The 9,757-nt window shown below is 46.9% G+C and overlaps 1 protein-coding gene across 2 annotated transcripts; it reads right to left on the bottom strand.

The window, feature by feature from the left end:
• Positions 1-908: 908 nt before the first annotated feature.
• On the bottom strand, positions 909-4,386 carry LOC119326729. Of its 2 annotated transcripts, XM_037600347.1 has the most exons (11): positions 4,212-4,386; positions 3,274-3,571; positions 2,971-3,045; positions 2,807-2,865; positions 2,603-2,738; positions 2,428-2,524; positions 2,241-2,307; positions 1,968-2,066; positions 1,656-1,745; positions 1,407-1,561; positions 909-1,294 (listed from the first exon to the last, which is right to left on the bottom strand). In XM_037600347.1, exons 2-11 carry the CDS (start codon positions 3,527-3,529, stop codon positions 1,090-1,092), a joined length of 1,239 nt encoding a protein of 412 aa, XP_037456244.1. In that variant the 5' UTR covers positions 3,530-3,571; positions 4,212-4,386; the 3' UTR covers positions 909-1,089. The 2 variants fall into 2 exon arrangements, with proteins under 2 accessions (XP_037456244.1, XP_037456245.1); XM_037600348.1 differs by lacking the exon at positions 3,274-3,571 and having other exon boundaries at positions 4,212-4,376.
• Between the last annotated feature and the right edge of the window lie 5,371 nt (positions 4,387-9,757).

Genomic DNA, 9,757 nt, shown 5'->3' with positions numbered 1-9,757 from the left:
CCGGCCGACAAGGCGGACATCGATCTCCGAGGTGCTTGCCGTCACCAGCGCGCGGTTGGAGGTTTCTCCCTGCTTGTTTCTAGAGCTATGTGTGGATGCTACTGCCTACTAGCCTGCTAGTACAATAATGGCATCGGAGTTCCAGCTGTTTCTTATAGTTATAGCACAATGGTAATCCAATCGGAGCAGAGATACAGTACGATGTTACGTTGGCGACTTTGATGTGCTGCTAAGCCATGCAAAGCTTGTGGCTGGCAAAAACCATTTGCTGGACACATCACACACCACATTATTCCATGCACAACCTGCTATACATTCAGTTGTTCGGAAGGGCAGCAGCAAGTCACTAGTTCAGCAAGCACCGAGCGGCGTTCTGCCAGAATCTGCAGTCAGATTTAGGTAGGTCCAGAATTTTGTGCAGATACAACAAAGAACGATCGCTCGCTGGATTGCATAACTTTGCCAAGATTCAGACTGGCATGGAATTTTTCCCAGTGGTTCAATGGTGTATCTCAAGGTACCATAATTTGCTACAAGAAACGATATCCTGGAAGAATGGTTTTAATCAACACTGATGCAAAGAATGTTGGGCCGGGTTTACAGCATTTCCTGGATAGAAGGTGCAACTGCGGCACAGTGGGATCCTGGAACCTTGAAACTTATTTGTCACGGTACACCGGACATCTGATTACTGGTTTTTCTATGCTGGTTCAGTGGATAATACATGTCGTAGGTGTGACGTTTGCAACGACGTTTTCCTTTCTCACCGTTTGCTGGTCTTGTGTCCTGCATCTTAGGCAATGTTGGGCCTTATAGTCCTTAGTGATCTGGTGTTTGTGGTACTAGTTTGAGATGTGGTGGTGGACAGGCACATCCTTGAAGAAGAATACATGGCAACTATTCTATTTCAACTGCTGAAACTAGCTCAAGTATTATTCCTTTCAGTGACTGGCATTTCCAGATTGTGCGGTTCAGTTCATCATCTGATTCAGTCACAAATTAATCATCCATCCATCGACGGGAAGGTACACATAGGACTCAGGATCTAGCGAATCAAGGACCAGCATACAGACATGCTTCAGCTAGCAGCTAGTCATTTGCAGAAGCAGCGTCTGTGCGAGGAAGCCGGTACTCCTCCGGCTGGAGGGCCACCGCGAAATCCGGCAGCGCCGGCACTGTCTCGTGTGTCCTGTCAACATTGCTGTAGAGGTCCTTGTTGATGCGAACCTTGCAGTTGGAGTCCTTGTGGATCTTGTCGTGGAGGTACTTCATCGACCCCCATAGGGTCGGGCTCCTGCAGCAAAATTCAGCAACAACATGAAAACACATACAGATTGCTAGCATCGATCTCACATCGCTATGTAAATTAATGGAAATGTTTGTTTTTTATAATCTGTGTAGATTGCCTTGAAAAGGGGGATGCGGTGTGGAAGGCCTCGCAGACGGCCCTGCTCTCCCTCAGGGACTCCTCCGCGGACTGCAGCGCCGCCACGGCCGCCCGGTGAGACTTCTCGGTGTTACCCTCGTCGAGGATCAGCCCGTGGTAGTAATACGCCGCAGCCTGCATGATTTAATTACTCTTTTGCTTAGTGACCATAATTCAGTCATTTTGTCATTTCAGAGTTCAGAGATATGAGCAAAGCCTGCATTTGTACTTTTGCTTCCATGTGCTTCCACTTGACAAAGAGCCTGTGCTTTTCGCCCCAGCCGTCGAGGAGAGGTATGTCTGCGATGCTTTCATGTGCCTGCGGACGTAATAATCAGGATTTTACATATTTTAAAAATGGGAGAGATTATTTTTTTTCTATGTTTTATTTGTTTATGAAACTATATTATTGATCAACAGTACATATAACTGCCATTTGCAAACATAAGCAGAACTCTGACATATATACAAATATCATTATCCGGATAGAAGACGCAAAATAACCAGAAATCGGTAGAAATTAATCAATGATCATGCCTACCTGCTGCCAGCACTTGACCATCTCACATGCCAGCCTCCTTTTGACAGCCAGGGTAGCCTTTGGACTGTCAATTGCCAACCCAAGTTGAACATCAATTGCCTGGCAAACAAGCACACACATAGATAGCATGATCGATGAGCTAACCGAGAAGCCGACATCTCAACTGCATGCTATCTTACTTGCACCAGGCATGATGAATCATGTGATCTCTCTCTGACTCTCTAGGTAGTTACTATCAGATAATAACAAGAAAACCAAAAGCATTGGTGTTACCTGACCGAGTGCTTGCATGCAGGTAGCTTTCAGGACCCCTTCAGACAGGTCCACAGGAAGACCTTTCCTACACGAAATGGCAGTCAGTACTCAGTCCTTCCTTACTGAACAATAACTGAAGAAAAATGGAAGCTTGGAGCATTGCTCATCATGCCGGGCTGGCTAGGGCAAGTGGCAAGATCACCACCTCTTTTCGGGTGACATCCTGGGAAGAACATGCTGCATGGCGCACTCCAGGTGCCCGGCCGCCTTGAGGAACACCTCGACCGAAGCGCGTTTATTCTCTGAAGAAGTATGCGTCATTCAGACGGATACAAAGAAACACTGATTCTGAAAGGGTGATGAACAGTATGATGACAGACCTTCGGATACTTTGGTGTGGTATCCCTCGAGAGACGTCTTTGGCAGGAGCAGGGAGTTTGCCTGGGATAGACGGAGCATGGCCATCATGTGCAGCACCGACAGCACCTCATACCAGGCGCTGGGCAGTGCCGTCTCCTGCCAACACCAGGACAGGTTAATAATCTTCAGGTTTCATCCATGCAACAAACAAAGATTGGCTATACCTCTGCATCATCTTCTTGGTTCATCCATGCAAACTGTATCTTGTCCTCCAGCTCGCTGCCTGCCAAGAGTCGAGTAACAATGATGGCAACACAAAATAATTCTAAAAAATCTTCAGAGAGAGATGGATCAATCACAAGGTGTACAGGTCAAAATGAGGAGCTACCATCTTTTGCCATCCCTAGAATGACTGGCAGATACTCTTCCAAGGCCTGCACAAGATCAGCCGACGTCGACGCCCCTGCAAGCACAATGTTCATACCGTCAAATGCAAGATTTATAAGACTGTCAAGTGCAAGGTTCAGACTGCCAGTTCCTAAATTCAGAATGTTGCATTCTAGATTCAGACTGTCAGTTCCTAAGTTCAGAATGTTACATACTACAGATTCAGACTGTCGGTTACCAAATTCAGACAAACGCTAGCACTATCAACAACCGTGTAACACATGAACCATGGACAAACACGAACCATGCTGTGTGGCAGCGCGCCTGCGGGGCTTGGTGACGGCGAGGGCCTCGCGGGCGGCCATGTTGGCAATGCGGTCCCTGGACGCGGCCAGCCGCTCGGTGAGCCGCCTGGGGAGGCTGTCGGCGAGCGGCGGGGGCAGCTCCAGGGGCTCGGGGACGCGCAGCCCCGGCACGAAGACGGCCACCTCGCCGATGCTGGCGGGCCGCCTCCTGATCAGCACGCTTGCGTCCTCCGGCTTGGAGCTGAAGCACCCCATCGAACGACACGGTCTCCTGCTGGTGAGAGAGGCCGCGAAGCACTACGCACAAGAGGCAATTCAGAGGTGAGATTTTTCGGTGGACAAAGAAAAGAAGGCTCAGAGCCCTGTGGGTATGAAGTATGAACTCGAGGTGCGTGCGCTCGGATGAAATCAATGGTGGCGCGCAAGTTGCATGAGGGGGAGTCAGTGAAAAGGGCCTGCGCGCTACATAATGTTTTGGTCAAATTGGACGCCAAGTTGCCAACTAACAAACAGAGGGAGGGAGGGAGCCCCTAATTTATGTTGATCACGAGCCTCACATCCACGTCCAACAGCTAGCCAAAGGATCACGAGCATGGATCACACAACTAAATTTGTTGCCTTTTTTCCTCTTCCCAGCCAGCGTCCATTCATGAAAACCTGTCAGTTCTAACCTTCCCACTAGTCCAAATGCAGAGGAAAGCTAGCAAGTTGCGCTTGCGCCGCGACTTTTAACTACTCTCAGAGGATTTTATAACCGTGCATATTCATACGTGGTAATGATGTACAAGTCAACTGCATACGGGATCCAAAAAATGGAAAACAATTCGTGCATCTTTCGAAAGGTAAGTGTTAAAACATTCAGCCGGAAGTCGTCGGCATGTACGGAGGTCTCAACTGAACCACGAGAAACAAAGAGGCTTGGTTTACTTTGGCTAACCTGTCGACTGTTGTAATCGATCACTGCCGGTCGGATGCCGCCGGCCCTTGACGACGACGAGGAATGGAGACGGCGGAGGAGCAGGCGTGTGTCGCCGGCGAAGCAGGGGAGAGAAGCTCTTGGAAAAGGAAATGGCGCCCAACACCAACAGCTGGGAGGTTTGTTGCTTTGGCCTTTTTAAAGCAGGGAGAACTGATGGAGGGATGAGTCTGACCAGCGGGCCCCTCCCATAATCCCTGCGGTTTTCTTCTTTGGTTATCACTCCGTAACTGGTTCGATCTGGTTGCGATGGTGAATCGAGGATAAGACCATGGGTCGATCCAGGTTCAGTTCCAGTGCGTTGCATGCAAGTAGGCCAACTAGTGTACGTATATGCGAGTGACGTGAACGTCGAGGATGGACACACTTGAAGCTTTGCCATGCCATGCACACCAATGCAAGTTTTCTCCCTCCACCTTATAGTTAACTAGAAGAACACCCGTGCGTTGCAACGGGGCCACATTAACTTTAAGAGTTCAATATCAATTATGTTAATATTACATTTAATATTCTCATACATATCAAGTGACATTGGCGACCTTTTTACCATCAAATTCTCACACAGACTCTCTCCCTCCCTCCTCCTCACTCTCTCTCCCCCTCTCCCTCTCTCTCTCTCTCTAACACACACATATCCATCTTATTGGGTACGGGACCATAATCCATCTATTTCATACGCACACGCGCTAGTGCATAACAATATGGATTATAAAACAGGTTCAAGGTAGTAACAAGGATTCTTCTCATGCACTAATAAACAAATGTTTTGCACTGAACACAAGATAAACAATTCTCAAAGTGCATCAGAGCATCACAGAACATTACTGGCAAGATAAATGCACGATGTACCGGAACTGCTCGGATGAACCGGAACAGAGCCAACATATATCATCCTAGACAAACGCAACATCAACCATTTACCTTGGTACTTTAGGGACCGACAGGAGGATGCATGTAGAAGCGCTTCTTGCCCGCGAATCCACAGTCAGAGAGAGAAATTGGAACCCATTCCCATCACCAACTGATAAAGAAAGCATGTAAGAAAATTGATATCGGGCCAACTTGGATCTTCGGTGATTGTCCGCCGGTATGGAGAATTTAGGAGGGTGGGTGCAGGGAGTGGCCTTGTGGATGATGGATGGAGGCGCGGAGGGATGTGGTCGCAGGAAGGTCGAAAGCGGAGAGGGTCGGGCACGTTAGGTGGAGCCGGTGGTGCGCGACAACCGGAGGCGGCCCAATCGTAGGCGGCGAACCGACGATAGCCTCGGCCCATCTCTCGACGCAGCGAAGATAGAGAGGGCGGCACTGCCGGTGCTCGAGGCCGCCGCTCGGCACCATCTACATCGAGGGGAAAGAGAGGCGAGAAAGCGGTAGGGTGATGCGGGGCTAGGGATTGCGGAGGATGGTGGGGGTGTGCGATTTGAATGGATGGTTCTGCCCACCGTTTTCTTGTACGTGGCGGTGGAGACGGCGGCGTCCATCCATGCAGGCGAGGCATGGGTCGAGCCGGGCACACGGCGAGGCGCAGTAGCAGAGGCGGGGGCAATTTTTTGCTACTGAGATGCAGGGTGTGGGATTGATCGTTCATCTTCTTTTTTCCATTTTAACGGGAGATGTATGCGATTTTTTCACGAGGGGAGAGATGCGACCACGTACAAATTCCATAATAAATTAATTGGTCCATAACGGGATTTCTTTACAATGCGTTAAAATTTACGTGTTAGTTTTCTTAATAAAGAAATACACTGATGTAGGGATCGATTGATTCGGGTAAGGAAAGAAAGATTTGTGATCTTTTGTATGTTAGGAAATTAGTGGTTTGCAAGGAAAGAGTGGAGAGAAAAAGAACCAATGCGACCACGTATAGATTCCATAATAAATTAATTAGGTCCATAACAAGATTTGTTTACAATGCGTTAAGATTTACGTGTTAGTTTTCTTAATAAAGAAATGCACTGATGTAGGGCGCGATTGGTTCGGGTAAGGAAAGGTAGATCCGTGATCTTTTGTATGTTAGAAAATTATTGGTTTGCAAGGAAAGAGTGGAGAGAAAAAGAACCAGTACGAGGGGGTGGTGGGAGGTGGGACGAATAAAAACCGGACGAAATTGGGAGGTGGGAGGGGGCGAGTAAAAACCGACGAAAAAAACCAACGAACTTGAGAGGTGGGAGGAAGGATGAAAAAAAACCAGGGGAGGTGGGAGGAGGACAAAAATAAACCGTATGAGGCTACCAACTGCTTCATTAGGAGTAGAGATTGTTTGTGAAAATAACGTGCGACGACGGCTTAGCGAGCGGATCCCCTTAAAAAAGACATAGCGAGCAGATTCCCTTAAAACTGGTAGGAATGGATACGATTGATGACGTTGATAAATAGTGGGTGAATGTTGGCCTAATTTACTATCATCATGCATGGAAACGAATCATCAAGAAAAAGAATACTTCATATTACTACACTCATAGGAAGCTTCCTAATCTCTGCTACCAAACAGTTTCTGCTCAAACAAGGAAGGAAAGTTATGGACGTGATTCGAAAGGAAACAAACGTTATGAAGATTAATTAATTTAGATTTGATATTTAAAGATTGATTGTGATTGATTCTTTTACATAAAGACATTACTAAATAATTTACGTTAGTATGGAAAGTTCTGATCCGTTCAGTTTTTTTCGTTGTGTGAGAGGGTGAAGTGAAAATAAACCGATGAAGTGGGGGAGGCGACGAAAAAAATCTACGACGGTTAACCTACGAAAAAAACCCGGACGAAAGTGGTGGGACGAAAAAAAACTTGAAAGCGAGACTACGAACTGCTTCATTAGGAGTAGAGATTAAATTATGTATGGATGCAATAAAAAGGCTTTGAGGGCATGCCGGCAGTATAAAATATGATATATTGATGGTACAATTGGCGTACGGTTTGGGCTTTCTTCAGTGTGAAACAATGGTAGAACGCCAGAATTTGCCAAGTTAGGGTTCAGAATGATATTTGGTCCGGCCCCTGGACTGGAGACATGTCACCATATACGTGATCGAACTTAAAATAAGACCACTTGATGTAAGTCACATATCTCCCGTTTATTAAATAAATAAAGAGAAGAAACGTATTGATATCTCACATATCTCCCGTTTATTGGCCAAATTATACATTGCTCCCACCAAGACTCAAGAGATGGTGGATGTTGTCTCCAAAGAATCACGTCCTCGCGGCAGAGGCCTTTGAGACAGGTTAGAGAGGGGAGTCGCCGCGGAACACGACCCCGTTCCGGTGCTTCCAAAGCCACAAACAACACAGGAAGAGGATTTTATTTTTAAAGGGAGGGCACGATCCGATCAATTCAAGGTAACCCGTCGATCGTTTGCAGAGGATCTAGTTAAATATAGGAGATCGATGCACGCTTCCGAATACGTCAAGAAACGCGCCAGAAACACCTGCATTATTAATTGCCTAGTTCAAAGGAGAGGGATGGAGACAGAAACATGTAAACATTCTGGATCGAAAGATCCTAGCAGCAGGTTGCTCTGAGCTGCAGGGCGCCAGTCACTTCAATTCAGTGCGTGCGATGTGATAGCTGCGTCTGTGCCCCCAAGAACTGTAATTAACGGCGACATGATAGCCGCTGTGTGCCCCCTAGTTAGAACTGCAATTAACGTTGATTGTCTGGGCGATAACTACTGGTAGTTAATACCAAGTGGACGGAGTTGTATCATACCATGTACTCCCTCTGAAACTAATATAAGAGCGTTTGATCACTAAACGCTCTTATATTAGTTTACGGAGCGAGTACGTACCAGCTGCACGGGATCACTCGCAGTCGTGCAAGCTAGTCATGTTCTATGTATGCCACAACTACAGTTCTCTAACTTGGTCATTTTGAACCGCCGGATCAAAAACGAGTGGTGATGCTCATTTTACTTTATACAAGTATTGTGCAACACCGTGGCATTTATTGCATTAATCCTATAGCATCGTATCCGGGTCGTTGATGTGAAGTCCGATGACTTGCAGAGGGGTAAGTCAGTGCCATTGTAGCATTGTGACTTAGCCACGCCAAGTCAGCCAATCCCATGCGGTTAACTCTATATATCCATCTTACGTACGGCCGCAGTCGCACGGGAGGGTCGTCGCATCGTTTGCCCATCGACGACCTTGAAATATATCGATCGATCGTAGGGCAAGTGCTTGGCTGGAAGCTAACTTAATTTTCCATAGTTCGTTCTATAATTATTTTACCAAACTTGTATGTATAGTCTTATGTGTTCAAATCTATATAGCCATACTTTGGCTTGTCTAAGATAATTTAATCTGTTTTTTCTAAAAGTGTGGTATTTGTGATTTACTGTATTTGTCACCAAAAGAATAAGCACTCACCTAACTTAGAAAAGCTAGCCTAACATGAGGCGCGTCAATGTGTAGCTAGGAAGCAGACACTCCCTTGATAGTTATTTTCTCTTCGTAAATTTCACGACAACGAGATATCAAAGAACACATATGAGGAATAATCATCATACTGACGTTCTGTATGAAGTTTTAGTGAGTAGACTGTTTTATCTGCGCCCAATGCATGGATCATGAATGCGAGGAGTAACCTTCTTCTGCATGTGTTGTGCGCTTTGTCGTCCTCCCTTTCCGATCATTGTCTGCTCCTTCTCGCGGATGATAGGGCTCCAGAAGGCAACGATCCTTCAAATTCAAGAATTTCTGGGTATCTTTGCCTGGATTCAACGAGGTGGTTCAGAAGGCGTGCGGAGCCTTACCATGTCTTGCACCATAGGCTCAAGAAAACTGTGATCCGGCTATCTGAGTGGAGCAAGAAGCTCTTTTCCAAGGCTAAGATTCAACTACATGCAGCCCTGCTTGTGATACTTCGCCTCGACATTGCGCAAGAAGAGCAGATTCTTTCTCCCGAGGAACGTGACTTATGTTCTAGGCTCAAGCGGAGGGTTATTAGTTTAGCGGTGCTTGAGAGGGCCAAGAAAAGCCAATGTGCCAGGATTTCAAATTTGAGGGATGGTAATGCAACCACTAGATTCTTTCATCGCCGCTTTAATGTCCGAAGACGGAGAACCCACATTCATCGTATCAAACATGCACAGGAGTGGGTGACTGAATATGAGGTAAAACAGAAGATCATCCATGACCATTTCTCTGAAGTCATGGGCAGGAGAGGCACGTGCAACAAAGACTTTAATTGGGAGGAGCTCGGCACCGAGCCCCATGACTTGCACGACCTTGGCAACACCATCACAGAGGACGAGGTGTGGGAGGCCATTAAGGAGATGTCTGGCAATAAGGCGCTTGGACTGGATGGCTTCACGGGGACCTTCTTCAAAAAGTGTTGGGGAATCATCAAGCATTCGGTCATGAGGGTTATTCAACGATTTTCCCTCCACACTTTCAACTTGCAATGGCTCAATTCTGTCAATGTCGTTCTCTTGACCAAGAAGGATGGTGCGGAAGGCATCTCTGATTACAGACCTATTAGCCTTGTCCACGCCACTGCCAAAATCA

Source organism: Triticum dicoccoides, chromosome 6B (genome assembly GCF_002162155.2).
Source record: "Triticum dicoccoides isolate Atlit2015 ecotype Zavitan chromosome 6B, WEW_v2.0, whole genome shotgun sequence".
NCBI classification, from domain to species: domain Eukaryota; kingdom Viridiplantae; phylum Streptophyta; class Magnoliopsida; order Poales; family Poaceae; genus Triticum; species Triticum dicoccoides.
Note: the sequence above shows the minus strand (reverse complement) of the source record. Positions and strands in the feature narration are given on the sequence as shown.